The sequence below is a fragment of the Equus asinus genome, chromosome 17 (genome assembly GCF_041296235.1).
Source record: "Equus asinus isolate D_3611 breed Donkey chromosome 17, EquAss-T2T_v2, whole genome shotgun sequence".
Lineage (NCBI taxonomy): Eukaryota > Metazoa > Chordata > Mammalia > Perissodactyla > Equidae > Equus > Equus asinus.
Genome location: NC_091806.1, coordinates 32,033,904 through 32,049,798, shown reverse-complemented (window position 1 = coordinate 32,049,798; position 15,895 = coordinate 32,033,904). Strand labels below are relative to the sequence as shown.

The 15,895-nt window shown below is 40.7% G+C and overlaps 1 protein-coding gene across 1 annotated transcript; it reads right to left on the bottom strand.

Moving 5' to 3' along the window:
* Positions 1–949: 949 nt before the first annotated feature.
* On the bottom strand, positions 950–1,891 carry LOC106822538 (olfactory receptor 9I1-like). Its single transcript, XM_014827785.3, has one exon. It carries the CDS (start codon positions 1,889–1,891, stop codon positions 950–952), a length of 942 nt encoding a protein of 313 aa, XP_014683271.2.
* Positions 1,892–15,895: the final 14,004 nt, after the last annotated feature.

The following is a 15,895-nucleotide window of genomic DNA, read 5'->3' as shown; positions in this document are numbered from 1 at the left end:
TTGTTGAGTTGATGAATAAGACTGTGGAATCTCCATAGAGATGTTTCCCAAGTAATACTTCTAGCAGATGTAGAGACCATTAAAAGATAGCAGTCAGATTTGTAGTTATCTGTCTTCTGAGAATAAAGCAAATGTCCTACAGGAAATGGAAGTAGAGAGCGGTTTTCATTACTGGAGAATAGAGAATAGCTTGAGTTAATTGAGGCTGATGGTCCATGAACAATGCTTCAGAAATAAAACAGAGCTTCTGATCTTTGGTGGTCAAGAAATATTTCAAAAATTATATATGGGACTCAGTTCAGCTCAATGTCAAGATCAAATTGTTTCCAATAATTAATGCAAACCATTATATCTTTCATTCTACGGTGTCTTGATCCTCTACGTTACCTTAGGAAGTAGGCTAACTAGTTGAACATTTCCCATTTCAAATCTCCTTTCCCCTCTATTTTTCCATGACAAATGCATAAACTAGATATGATTGAATGTTGAGAAGTTTTCTTTGTCCAAGGCTGATTTCCACCCCACTACTCACAACCAAAGAATGTGACTGCCCTTAGTATGTAAATAATACGCTATTGTTTTGTAATTATTCAAGGTGCGAAAATTAGCTTAGTAGAAAAAAAATTCAAGTGAGACAACACCCAACAATATTCAGGACAGGTAAGAAAAATAAATTTACATCTTACAGCATGTTACCATTGATAAAGCCCTTTGGCCTTCCATCTCTCTTAATCTTAGCAAGACAGAAATTTTTACTAATGTGAAAACTGAGGAAGAGAATTTCTGGCTCATAGTGATAGGGTTAATAAAGAAATTGCTGGAACCCCAATATAAATTTTTTTGCCTCAATATGTTTTTGTAATTATGAGATCTGGTCTTGTGTTAAGGGAACAAGCCAAAAACCCAAAGGATGATTTGCAGGAACTTCTGAATTGATGGAACTCCAGTCTTACTCTACTTGGGAAACCCTCATCCTGTTGAGAACTTTCTTCAGAGCCTCTTTCACTTCCTTGTTTCTCAGGCTGTAGATCATTGGGTTCAGCATAGGGATGACCACAGTGTAAAATACTGACACAATCTTGTCCTCCATGAGTGATTTGCCCATATTACCTTTCAAGTATATGAATATAAGTGTTCCAAAGAAAAGAGCCACTGCAGTCATGTGGGAAGCACAGGTGGAGAAAGTCTTGGCTTTGCTACCTGCCGAATGAATCTTCAGAATTGCCTGGATGATGAACAGGTATGATATTAGAATCACTGAAATGCTGGTTGTAATGACCAAGAAAGCTAAGAGGTAGATTACTCGTTCCCGTGGCCTGGTCTCACTACAGGCAAGCTTCAGCAGAGGTGGGAGGTCACAAAAGAAGAAGTCCAAGTGATTGGACTTACAGAAGGAAATCGAGAAGGTACACCCAGTGCGGATCACAGAATTGACCATGGCACCAGCATATGCCCCAGACACTAAGCCCAGGCGAGTCTGTGGTGTCATGGTAGTGGCATACAGGAGAGGGTTACACACGGCCACATAGCGGTCATAGGCCATCACAGCCAAAAGGAAACACTCAGTACTAGCACAGAATGTGAAAAAGAAAAACTGGGTGGCACAGCGCTCATAGGAGATGACCATCTTATCAGTACCCAAACTCTCAAGCAACTGAGGGACAATAACAGAGGAGTAACAAATGTCCAGGAGGGAAAGGTGGCTGAGGAAGAAATACATGGGAGTCTGGAGGTGAAGGTCACACTGAATCAGCACGATCATGCCCAGGTTGCCCACCATGGTGATGAGATAAACGATCAGAAACACAAAGAAGAGACCCATCTGCAGCTCTGCTCGCAGCTGGAACCCCATCAGAATGAAATCTGTCGTCACAGTGCCATTCTCTGCCATGAATCCTAGGCTGCCCACTGAAATAAAAAAAAAAATAAAGTCTCATTGAAGATGAATGAAGGTGAGCATGGTTTCATTTGCTATTTTCAGTAATGATAATAGTCTTTTAGATTTGTAAAGCACTTTACATTTTTTTTATAAACTTTATTTCATTTGATCTTTCAGACATACTTGGAAGGGCATATTGTTCATCCCATTTTTGAGAGAAGAATATGAGGGTCAAAGAAGTGAAGCAATTAGCTCAAGATTTCATAAGGTGATCAAAAAAATTTCTAGTTATACGGTAAATAAGTTCTAGGGATGTAATGCACAACATGATGACTATAGTTAACACTGCTGTGTGGTATATATGAAAGTTGTTAAGAGAACAGATCCCAAGAGTTCTCATCACAAAGAAAAAAGTATTTATTCCTTTTCTTTTTTTGTTTCTATATGAGATGATGGATGTTAACTAAACTTATTGTGGTAGTCATTTTATAATATATGTAAGTCAAATCATTATGCTGTACCCTAAACCTATAGAGTGTTGTATGGCAGTTACATCTCAATAAAACTGGGGAAAAAAAGATTTCATAGTTAGTAAAAAGGCAAAGCCAGAGCTAGAACTCAGTTCCTTAGGCATTTCCAAACTTCTGCAGGTTGGTTCCAATTTGGAAACTTTCGTCAGCTTCCCCACAGAACCAGAAAAATACCACTTTGTTTGGAGAAAGCCTAGTGGTATAGTGTTAATGACATGGGCTTTGAAATCAGAGCTGGGTTCAAATCCCTTGAGACCTTGGGCAAGTTAATTCCTCTTTCTGAACATCAGACTCCTTGCTGGTTTAATGGGGATTGCAATATCAAAGTCACAATATTATTGTGAAGGACATAACTTACATGCTGTGCCTAGCACATGGTCTGACTCACACACTTAGAATCTCTACAACCTGTTGCCTACCAAGCTGCTGCTTCTTCTCTGTTCCTGCCAAGCAGCATAGCCTGGTTTCCAAGTTTTCACCTTACTCCAAAGGACCTGTCTCATTTTTTTTAAATGTCAGATCATTATCAATCAGTGAGATACATGAATCAAGCCATTCCAGAATCAGACTGCAAAGCTCATTAAGGGACAAAGACATCACATTGAGTTTAGAATTCTAATATGGGTGGAGTTCTTGCCAGGTATTGGAACCATCTTGTCTCTGTATGTTTGGATGCTGATAATTGGGGGCAATGCAAACACTGAATGTGCACTTCAAAGGTGATTCTTCTCAACCTCCTTCCATCCTTGAAATAAAATCTGAATTTGAGAAAGATCTCATAGGATATCAGATAAATAAGAAAATGAAACCTTGATCAACATTTGGCAAAAGCTGATCTACTGGTGAAATAAAGATCAGCATCTGGTGCCCCACCCCCCCCCCCCACATTGAATTCCTGATAAGTATTTAGGAGGTTTTTTCTTCCCTTAGAGCCCACTCCAATACTGACCTTTGACCAAAATAATGACTTGCTGTGTTCTAAAAAGAATTTACACAAATCATTCTGAGCAAAGAGGAAAAAGAGAGAAAAATAGACTATATTCATTTCTCTATTGAATAAGAATTTACAAAGTGCCAGGTGCTCTTCTGGCTCAGAACAAAACAGACAAAGATCTCTGCCCTTGTGGAGCAGTCATTCTAGCAGAAGAGCCAGGCATATTCAATGTATGGGATTTTTAAGTATATTTTCTATCGTGATAGAAAATGGTAAGTGCTATTAAAAAAATTTTTTTAAACCCACAGCAGGGTGTGGGGAATTGGGAAAGCCAAAGCAAGAAGAGGGATATTAACAAGGAAGTGAGATTTTAGCAGAAATGCTAGGGATCAGGTGACTATTCACGTTTATTTGCACGCATCATTTATCCACAAATAATAGAAAATGAAGAGAAAAATCACCACCAATAGACCACCCTGCTCCCATTATAAAATATATGGAGTTCTTCAAGTCCCTGTGAGACACTTTCAAGGCTGTTTTGTTCAGACGTGTCAACCTCCTAACACAGAGAGAAGCCCTGAGGGATTAAAGCCTTGATGATCAGCCTACAATCGCTCAGTGTAAACGTAAGGATGGAGTCCAAAGAATATAGTATAGTGGCCCTAAAGGCAAACAGAGCTTGGTCCAAACTTTGACTCAGTCATTTCTATTTGTGTGACCTTGGGCAAGTTACTTGACCTCTAGAGTCTCAGTCTCAAAATCTATGCAGTAAAATATCAGCACTGCTGTGCTGTGAGAGGTAAAATAAATAATTTATGGAAACACACACCTTATTGCCTAGCACAGAGTAAACACCCAATATCTATAATGGTTACAAAAATGGTTTTTCAATCACTAGGTTGCTCTGCCATTCAGAAATTTAACTTATCGCCATTTTATTGCTAAGTAAAATAAGCTCAAAGTGGTTAAATCAACTTTCCCAAGAACACATAGTTAGTAAATGGCACCAGGACTTCTGGCTCCAAATTCATTGTGCTTTACACTAATCTACACCATGGTCATCACTCTGGCCCAGGAAGTGGGATGCTTTAGCCCAGCCTTGGGCAACCCCAGCTGGGGAGGCACAAGCGAGGAGACCCACTTTATTCCACCACCCCCTGAAAGACACTTTTAGATCTTCCCCAGGGGAGGAGAACTAGTTTCCTTTGGGTGGGGGAGGAGCAGTTGATTATGATGAGTCAGAGAGAGAGTATGTTGTAGGAAGACCGGAAAAGGCACTCAGAGGCCTAATTCAAGTCCACTTTCTGCCACAGAGGTACTGTGTAACTGAAGCAACTATCTTCCTCTCTCTGGGACTATGCCCTCGCACGAGAAGGCTGCACTAAAGGACTTCAAATGCTGCATCCTGTTCTACAACATGGTGGTCTCTCTTGTCCTCTTAAAAGTCCAATGAGAAAGTCAAAGAGCCTTTCTATTAATAATATTAGTAATTATATTAATATTGATAACAATATAGTATAGTATTAATAATAACAACAAAGAACAGTATTTAGATAGTACTCACTCTGTGTTAGATACTGTTCTGGATGTTTTACATAAAGTGGCTCATTTACGTCTCACAGCACCCCAACACAGGACGTATTGCTATTATCCTTGTTTATAGACTGGGAAACGGGCTTGCAGAAATTAAGTAACTTGGTTTAGGTAAACCACTAAGCTGAGATCTGATCTCCGGTCTGTTCGACTCCAGGGCCACCCTCCTAAGTGCTATCCCATTGCTCATGAGTATAGTAATGATAAGTTACCATGTAGAGAGCACATTTTTTATGCCCAGAAACTTCTAGTAGCTTTGTATAATTATCCTCTACATTTGGGCAAGGAGGAGAATAACATAAGTTAAATAAAGATTTTGGAAACTGACTTCAATTCTGAGTTGGAAACACTACACATGTTTTCCATTTTGTAATATCATCTTTATTTGTCATGTCTTGTCTACAAGGATGGGAGACTAGAAGAGATGCTCAGGGTTACCATCAGAATCCAACTCTAAAGAGGAGTGTACAGCCCTCAAGGAACCGTCATGCCCAGCACAGATTGAAGTGGCAAGACAAAAGTCATGTGAACCAACCTTGCTCCTGGCTCCACATTATCATCTGCCTACCCATACTTTCCCTTTGCCCAAATCTCAGTCCTCATTTTTAATTTATTTTATCTTGCTGCATGTCATGCATTTTCATAAGTCACTATAAATCTCTTTTGGAAATAGGCAATGATGAATAAATAAGTACAAAATAAAATTGCCTGTTTGTCAGATGCCAGGATAATCAGAATGATCAGCCCCATCAGCATCGGACCAGTAAGAGTGCCGCCAGAAGACTTTGCCAAAGGGGTTCTGGAAAGACAGTGCACAAACAGTGGTTCAATGTAAATCAAACTCATCTATGGATGACAAAGAAAGGCAGATGCTCAAGGGAGAAAATGCAAAAGCTTGGGGAAGTCTCCAGGTCTGTGCTACTGCAGTCATCTCCTGAAATGTTCATGAGTCCAAACCCCAAGGTGGTGGCCCGGGCCTCCATTCTGAGACAGTGAGCAGCATGGAGGATCTCCTAACTCATAACGCACCTTATTGTGATCCTTCTGAGCATTAAGTCGTCCATTTTGCAAGGGGCAGAGGAAATTTTAAAGAAAATCCAGGTTGCCTATTGTTTGCTGATCTTCAGAGGAGCTGGGATGTTTGGTTCTCTCTAAAAACTGTTCCACTTTGTCTTGTGGTGCTTTGTCTAAATTCCTGAACTCATCCAAAATGACTGATAATTCTAGATAGAGAATCCAATCAGCTTCCTAATGATTAAGATTAAAGAAAACAACCAGCAGCTCCAAAAATTCTCCAGGCAGGGAGAAGAACTACGGATCAGTGTGGCCTCAGAGAAAATATTTGGTCTCAGGCAATTTAGATAAACTAAGTTGCTAAGATTTATAAATAGAACACTGAAACAGCAGTTTCCTGTTTTTGAAGTCCACAAAATAGTTGAAATTGCTGGCTTTTAAGGATGTGTAAAAGAAAAGGAATCTTTAATGCCATTATGAACCCACTATGCTCCATGGTATTGAGCAACATCACCATTTAACATTTTCAGTGAACTATTACCTAATTGTTGATCATGCACAGAAATATTTTGCTTCCTGACAGATCTCTTCTGGTGGACCTTTGTAACTCTAGATTATCTGTCCCCCACATTATTCATGTCTGCTCAAGACACACAGTGTCATTTTTATGTCAGCCAATGGTAAACACACCTAGGACATGTAATTCTCCCACATTCCAAAGCTAAAGGAAAAAGACCTTGAGGTCATCTGCTCTTTGAGGCAATTAAGGCACCCCAAAACCTCCACTTAACCTCAGAAAACTAACAGGGGCTTCAAAAGAGAGAAAGCCCAGTAGGCTTCAGTGTTTAATAGACTCCACTTGTCATCTTACAGTAGAGACAACACTGGACTAGGAGCCAAGAGGCCACTATGGATCAAATAAGAAAATGTATGGGAAGACGATTCCAAAAGTAAAAAGTTTGCATTTGGAAGGAATGGTTATAAGTGCCCAGGCACCAGCTTTATAATAGTTTTATAAGACTTCTGGAAAATATGTAGCCACGGATCTGAAGACTATTTATACAGCTCAGCAAAACTAATCTGCTTAGATCCTCCAAGTCAGGTTTAAAGGTATTTTAAAATGGTGAGGTATAAAGGTTGTATGATGTGCCTGAAGTTATATGCCATTCCTCTCAGCCAGCAGTATGCAAAAAAGATTTATAAAGGATCTGCCTTTACACCCTGTGCCAGGCACTATTGGACACTGGGGATGTAATGATGACTATGTAGAACTAAACAGACATAGATGATAGTGATTCTCCCTCTGCCACTATGATGAAACTGACATCATCTGCTGGTGATGACTTGAAGAGAAAAAGGGATAAAGGAATGAGGTACAAGATGCTTTGACTGCCACTCAAAGTGTCAGGGTGGACTTGGGACCTCAGAATGTTTAAATAGTGAGAAAACAGCCGCTCCTTCCACCCACACTCCGTGTTCAGGAAAAGAAGCAGCTCAACCTAGAAATGAAAATAGAGTCTCTATTTAAAAGCTCCCTTTTTCCTCAGAAACTTGTTTGGGAAAAACTGTAGTTGGTCATTTTCTAGTTGAATTTAAACTCATAAAGACAGGAAAATATTCTCCAGCAAAACTCATGAAAACAGCAGAAAGGCAGAACTAGTATGGTGTCATAGAACCAGAATGTTGTGAAGTTCTGTCGCAGTGCGGTCAAATCCCAGCCAGTTGCTTAAATTCTGACTTCAGCTCTTTCTGTCTAACATGGGCATGAATACTACCTAACTCACAGGAGTGTTGTGAGGATGAAATGAGATGACATATTGTGTGTTCAACAAAGTTTGGTTCTGTTGCATACAATGGAAGGTGTGAATTCCCCTCCCCAAAATTACAAATTACTTTCAGGATCCCTCATTTAGCACATAGTACATCCATAATCTCATGTGATCTCCACACAACCCATTTTCAGATGAGGAAAGTGGGACTCAGAGAGATCAACTGACCTGTCCAAAGGTCACATAGCTAGGAAGAAAAGCAGCCAGAACAGGGACCCAAAACCTTTTCCGCCACAGCACCCAATCCCTCAGCATGGTGGTCATAGTGATACAGATTCCCTGCCTGAAGAAGAGAGGTGTGGAGGAAAAGACCTGAAAAGTTGAACTCCTGAGGGTCTCCTTCACTTTGTGATCCTACAATAAACTTCCAGAATGGCATTTAAATTCTGTCCAAATGCTGACCTCAAATCCCTTACACGTCTCCTTCACCAATGCCTGATCACTCTGACCCACCTGTTCCCTGGCCTCAGTGTGCAGTAGCATCTTAGAACTTAAAGGGGTCTCTAAAGGTCATGGTTCTGCCCTTATGTCTTCAAACAGATGAAGTATAGATGAGGAAAGAGAGGCCCCGAGATGAGGTGGGTCTTACCCGGAAGCAAACAGACAGAGGAAAAGGTTGAGAGTGTCTAGAGCCCAGATCTGCAGCCTGAAAAGACATTCTTCCTACTTCCTGGGCTGTTCCTCCTTTTCAGAATCTTAGCACTGCTTTTCTGATGCCCAGAACTACTTAAGCTCTCTGCTTCTCAGAGAGTGTGAGAACAGATGAACTGCCTTCCTTTAAAGAGAGATTGAAAAGGGAAAGGAATCATGGCGATGGGGATACCTAGACAGAGCCAGCCTTACAGAGCATGAGCATCAGGTCTCTTTAGCTCTGGATGGGGCTCTTTCACCCCCCAACCTCCTAAGAACTTCTCCCGAAGTCAGTGCCTAGCTGACCAGTTCTAAATGAGAGACCTCAATTCTCTACACCTTAGCAGTGGCTCAGACAAGCACCCAAATAAAGTAGCTTCACAGACTCTGAACTGCAGGGGTCTAGATTTACCTCCCACCCACAGCAAAAATCCCCTCTAAGGCATCACTGATGGCTGGTCTTTGAGCTAATGATGACCCTTCTTGACCAATGACATTTGTGAAGCCTGAACAATTTCAATGATGGGGAAATTACTCCCCCATGAAGGAGCTCATTCTGTTTTAGAGCATTCCTATAACTTCCAGCTCTCTCTCTAATTTCAGTACCATCACATTCCAAATACCCGCCACAGTTTTACAAGTTTCCTAGAAATTCAACAAGAGTTGCTGCTTGCTTTTTTCATTTTCTCAATAGAAACTCTCACATTTAAACAGCTTCCCTAGTTTTCCATGTGGTCTCACCTACCTTGTCTCTTTTGATTCTGAAAACAATCACCTGAAGCAGGTAGGAGAGGCATTATCAGTCCCACGTTATAAATGAGGAAACTGAGACACGAAGATGCTAAATGTCTTACATCACTGCAAGGGGGAAGCAAAACTAACAACTCCCAGCACATTGTGCTCCCCAGCAAACCACACTAGCTTTGACCCTATTCTCTAAAGAAAAAAACCTCTCAAACCCATTTTAGATGAGAAGAAACAAGATTCAAGTACATTTTGAATCTGGACTGTGGTTCATTTTCTCTCTGATCTACTATAGCTATTCTTACTTTCACCAGGACCAAGAGGTCCTTCCACAATCTAGAAGACTGGGCTGAGTGGGAGCAGAATATAGTGTCTAATTGGGACTTTTGGGGACCAGAGAAATAAACATCTTCAGCACCTGCAGCTCACCAGCCCCAGCATCAGAGGAACACCCATTAACAGGTGCCTGGATCTCTGCCCTGTCCTGGGCGCTCCAGGAGGGCAATTAGAAGACCAGGGCAGGGGGATTCGTCATTGGCTGGGATTCTCTAATCAGGCCCTAAGCTTCTAATTAGGCTTCTCTGATTCCCGGAGGGGAGGGAGCCCTTCAGAAAAGGGCCCCTGCAAAGTTAGCTTTCTCAGTTCCTCCCCACCCAACCCTTGCCCTGTCTAGCAGTCCCTACCATAATTTAATCTCATTTTGGGGATGGAGGGAGACACTGCTCTCTGAGAAGTTGTCACCCATCCAACGTGACCCTTTCTGACCAATCTTATTTATGGGGCACAAGTGAAATAAGTGAAGTCCCAGCAGCCTGCTTACTCATTTACTCAACTAATAATAATTATCTGCATATAAAGTACTTGGAGCAGTCCCTAGCTCACCATATTAGCTTTACTATGTTTAACCCACTGACTCCTCACAACAATCCTACAAGGTAGATACCATTATTCTCCTACTCTACCAGTGATGAGGCTGAAACTCAGAGAGGTGAAAAAACCACCCACGGTCACAAAGGTAGAAAGGGGAAAAGCTGAGATTGGAACCAGAAAATGCTGGCTCCAGGCACCTTGCTCTTCACCACTATCCTGTACTTCCTGATGTCAGTTAGCTGATTATAAATACAACTATTTAGGATAGAAAATTTGGACAATGTCAAAAAAGTATAAATGAAGACATTTAAACAACAATGATCACACCACTCCAATAAGAGCTGTTAGCGGTTGGAGGGAAAGGTACTAGAACGTAGTTATTTAGCACATAAGATCTGGCAGTAGGCTGCTTGGGTTCAAATGGGTCCTCCTTTACCTTGTAAATTTAAGTAAGTTATGTCATTTCTCTAATCCCACCTCCTTAGATAGACATGGAGGTTAAAGATGATACATGTAAAACATACAGAACAATCTGGTTCTATTAATATCCTTCCAGAATTTTTTACTATAGACATTTTTTTTAGCAATCTGGATCAAAGTTTATACACTATTTTTATTTTTTTATTGAGGTCACATTGGTTTATAACATTGTGTAAATTTCAGGTATACATTATTATATTTCAGCTTCTGTAGAGACGGCACCGTCTTCACCACCAAAAGTCTAGTTTCCATCTGTCACCATACATATGTGCCCCTTACCCCTTTCACCCTCCCTCCACCCACTTCCCCTCTGGTAGCCACCAATCTGCTATGCTTATCTATGTGTTTGTTTGCTTGTTTTCCACATATGAGTGAAATCACATGGTATTTGTCTTTCTCTGTCTGACTTATTTCGCTCAGCATAATACCCTCAAGTTCCATCCATGTTGTCACAAATGGCACAATTTCATCTTTTTTATGTCTGAATAGTATTCCTTTGTATACATATGCCTCAAAAATAGTGTTATACAATTGGGAGAAGGTATTTGCAAACCATATATCAGATAAGGGGTTAATATCCAGAATATACAAAGAACTCATACAGCTCAACAACAACAAAAAAAAAACCAACAACCCAGTTAAAAAATGGGCAAAGGGTCTGAACAGAGATTTCTCCAAAGAAGATATATGGATGGCCAACAGGCATACGAAAAGATGCTCAACATCATTAGCTATCAGGGAAATGCAAATCAAAACTCAATGAGGTATCACCTCACTCTGGTCAGAGTGGCTATAATTAACAAGATGGGAAACAACAAATGTTGGAGAGGGTGTAGAGAGAAGGGAACCCTTGTACACTGCTGGTGGGAGTGCAAACTGGTGCAGCCACTATGGAAAACAATATGGAGTATACTCAGAAAACTAAGAATAGATCTACCATATGATCCAGCTATCCCACTGCTGGGTATTTATCCAAAGAACTTGAAAACACAAAAGCATAAAAATACTTGCACCCCTATATTCATTGCAGCATTATTCACAATAGTTAAGACTTGGAAGCAACATAGGTACCCAATCAAGGGACGAATGGATAAAGAATATGTGGTATTTATACACGATGGAATGCTACTCAGCCATAAGAAATGATGAAATCCGGCCATTTATGACAACATGGATGGACCTTGAGGGTACTATGCTAAGTGAAATAAGTCAGAGGGAGAAAGTCAAAACCGTATGATCTCACTCATAAGTAGCAGATAAAAACAACAACAAACAAACATAAAGCATTGGAGATTGGATTGGTGGTTACCATAGGGGAAGGGGGAGGGGGGAGGGCAAAAGGGATGATTAAGCTCATATGTGAGGGGATGGACTATAATTAGTTTTTGGGTGGTGAACATGATATAATCTACACAGAATTCGAAATATATTATGATGTACATCCAAAAGCTATATAATGTTGTAATCCAATGTTACTGCAATTTAAATAAATAATTAATTTAATTAAAATAGTGTTATAAAGAAACAGAGCCAGAAGATGTGATAGGAACTGTGTTGGGTATTGGCAGAGAAAGGTGACTCCTGGAGTCAGAAAAGGTCTCCCTGATGTGGCATTTACACGGGGACGCGCATGAAAAGAATTGGCAAGAGCATCTTCTTGGGCATAGAGCATTTCAGACAGGGGGAACAGCAGGTGCAAAGGCCCTGAGGAAGGAATAAGCTGGGCTCTCAAGGAACATACACAAGGGCAGTAGGAGATGGGAGAAGATAGAAGATGGCAGAAAGGAGGTAGGCAGGGGTCAGATCACATAAGATCTCAGGCAGGAGAAAGAAGTTAAGATTTTTCCTAAGTGTGACAGGAAGCCAATGGAGAGTTTTTAAAAGGTCGGTTAAAGAAGCTGATGTAGGTTATAAACAATTTCTCCAGATTCTATAAGGAATATGGATTAAAGGGAGTCAAGAAAATGTAGTATTTATATACATGTAATTGAATATTATTCAGCCATAAGAAAGAAGGAAATCTTGCCATTTGTGACAACATGGATAGAACTTGAGGGCATGATGCCAAGTGAGATGTCAGGCAGAGAAAGACAAATACTGAATGATATCACTTTTATGTGGATTCTAAAACAACTTTACTCTCTATTCTGTCCCATTGGTTTATGACACTATTTTTATACCAGTATCACATTCTTTTGATTACTATTGCTTTGTAACATGGTTTTAAATCAGGAAGGATGATGCCTCCAGCTTTGTTCTTTCTCAGGATTACTTTGGCTATTCACGGTCTCTGGTGGTTCCATACAAATTTTAGGATTGTTTATATTGTTTCTGTGAAAAATGCCATTGAAATTTTGATAGGGATTGCATTGAAGCCAGTCTTTCTTCGTTGACTTCTTAACACCCCTCTGAGCTGTGTCTACTCCACGTAGTAGCATCAGAAGCCCCAGATATAAACACTCAAAAATCTATAAGGAAGAAAGAGCATCATTTAGTATCTCAGTTACCAGATCAATACAGCCACCTGCAGCTGCTGTGAGTGTTGTCTTCTAATGGCTCAGAGCTACAGCCTTCTCCAGAGTATTGCTCTCAACCAAGGGATTCACTTCACCCAGAAATGCCTAGGGAGTCACACCTGTCCTCTTGGGGGCAGCCCACAGTCAGTGGATAATGAAAATAGATTTCAAAAGGCCAAATCTCTTGCCTAGAGGCAAAAATGAGTGTGTGGTATAATTGACATTCCAGAGTTCCCCTAAGGATTGGGCCAAAGCTAGATTCCAACAGAAACTACCTCTTTGCTTACCTGTTTCCTGCTTCCTTCACTCCCTTACAGGGTTCTTCTGTGATCACTCCCTCAGTGAAACACTAATCCAAAAATCCCTGTCTTGCGTTGGTTTTTAAGGAACCCAACCTAACACATATCTCCTCCCACAAGTCCAAACAAAAGCTCTAAGCTTAATATTAACAACAACAATAATCATTGTGTGACATATCAAAGCACTCCAGATCCCCCTAATCTGTCAGAAGGAGAAGAAGCTAATGAATAGTTTACAAACACCTACTTCCATAAGTTCCCCAGGGAATGTTTAATGGAATACTATCATTACTGGCATATTCTCCGTCTTTTTTCTCTACCTTGTCCCAATTACCACCCATCTTCTATCCTACTCTAGAACACATTTGCAATACAGTACACATACCCTTACCACATAGTTATTTCAGTAGGTATTTAATTACAGGAAATGATAATATTGTCCCAAAATGCATCAGAATATAGAAATCCTTGTGCTGCAAGAAATCCTGGTCTCTGGCTGCCTCCTTCTTTGTAATGCATTCTTGCATCACCTGGCATCTGCAACTGCAAAAACCATACTAGCTGGACTGAAGTCTTCCTAATTATCAAAGGGTTTTCTTTCAGTCTTGTTACTTTGGAGTGAATGGGGCACGTGCCTCTCTGAGAAGCCTCCTACTGAAGAGTTCTGACCCTACACTAACCAGTGGATGAAAGCATACAAGGCAGAGGGACAACACGACCAAAGCGGAACACAAGTTATTAAGAGGAAATAAGGTCGGTTCTCCAGAAACCCAAGATCTAGCAGGGGAGATGAGACTAACCACTTAGAACAACCGTGGAAAAATTTAAGACAAGTGGAATTAAGTGACTAATTGTGTGGTTCTAACAAAGGGAATGTGGGTTTCAGAGACCAAGAAAGAGATAGCAGCTAGAATAACCAGAGAAACCTGCCTATAAACACACTGGGAATGAATCTTTAAAGAGGGTGAACTAACTCAGGGTAAAGATTCAAATGAAGCGTGTTTAGACCACCCTAGCCTCATTCCCTCCTGAACCAATAGTCATCCTTCCTGATGAGATTCTGAGCAGACAATGCAGCTCGGTTTCAGCCCCTGAGATGAGACTTGACATCATGTTTAAGATGGACGCAGTATAAAGAGAACTTCGCCAGGAGTCCTCGGATCTGAGTTTCAGTCCTTGCACCACCACTTACTAACTGGGACAGCAGGACAGTGAGGACCTCTGGCAAAGAGGAACCAAGTGTATTCCCTATAGAAATGGCAAATGAGCTTTGAGACTAAAGAGACTTGGGAGTTGCCATGAAATCCCACAAGAGTTGTTTTTATCCTCTCAGATGTGTACAGAAGATGAGATAATGAGGCCCTGCTAGAGCGTGTTCTCCCTGACAAGATGGATTCTCCTGGGGTATCTGGGGACTGTCCCAGGAGCTGATTCATGATTCAGGGAGAACCTTTGTGTTCACTGCATCCCGCCCACGGAAACATCACCAAATCATTTTAAATATCCCATTGGTTTGCCTACTAAGAAGAAAGCTCAAATCTGTCAGCTACATTCATCTATTTGAGCAATCTTCGCTGCCTTCTGCAAAATGCCTCGATGACCTTAGATTAGTTTGATTCCAAATCTAAGATGAATCCAACCGGATTATTGCACAGGTAATTAAGATGTAATTGTGATCTTGGTCATGTTGAAAGGATACTCGCGCTGAAGTAATGTTCACATGATCTAGGGTAGGTGAAATTGGCAGAGAATCATGCCATTGTCATTGAAACTTGTCATTCAATGGACCATGTCCAGAATGGGATTTGAGCTCTTGTATGAAATACACAAGTAAGACTGGGTCATTTGGGTGAGGGGAGGGGGATATACAGCTGTAATCTCCTCTGGTTTATGTGTCACTAGGTAAATTTTCTAAAATGCAAACAGTTTCATGGGGCAGGAGTGAGGACTAGACTGCAGAGCTTAGACCAAAAACTTCACTGTAAATTACTGTACTTCTGGTAGTGATGCTGGAGGTGAGATTAATCACACATACTAGAGCCTTGGCTTTGGAATAAGACAGAGATGAATACGAATTTGGACTTTTTCATTGACTAGTTATGTGACCTTGGCCAACTTACTTAACTATTCATAGCCCAAAGTTCCTCCAGGACAAAATAATACTTCATTATAGAGTCATTGTGAGAATTATTTGAGATAATGCATGTAGAATGCTTAACATCCTGATTGACTCAGAGCACATGCTCAATAAATGGCTACGAGTATCAGGAAAAGCAGCACAACATAGTGGCTCGACACCCCAATTCTCGGGTAAAGGAGACCAAGGCTAAGATCTAAATATCTTCTCAGTCTAGCTATGAAACCTTAGGCAGAATATGTAATGTTTCAAAGCCTTGGTTTCCTCTACTGTAAAATAAAGATAAATATTCCTCTCTTGTAATGTTGTTGTCATGTTGAAATGAAATAAAGGCTTTGCAGTGCTTAGCATGTTGCCTGACTCAGGCCAAGAGTCAGTAAATGTTGAGAATAATATTTTGAAACAGCAATCCCAATAAGGTGAGGAGAGTTAACTGTGTT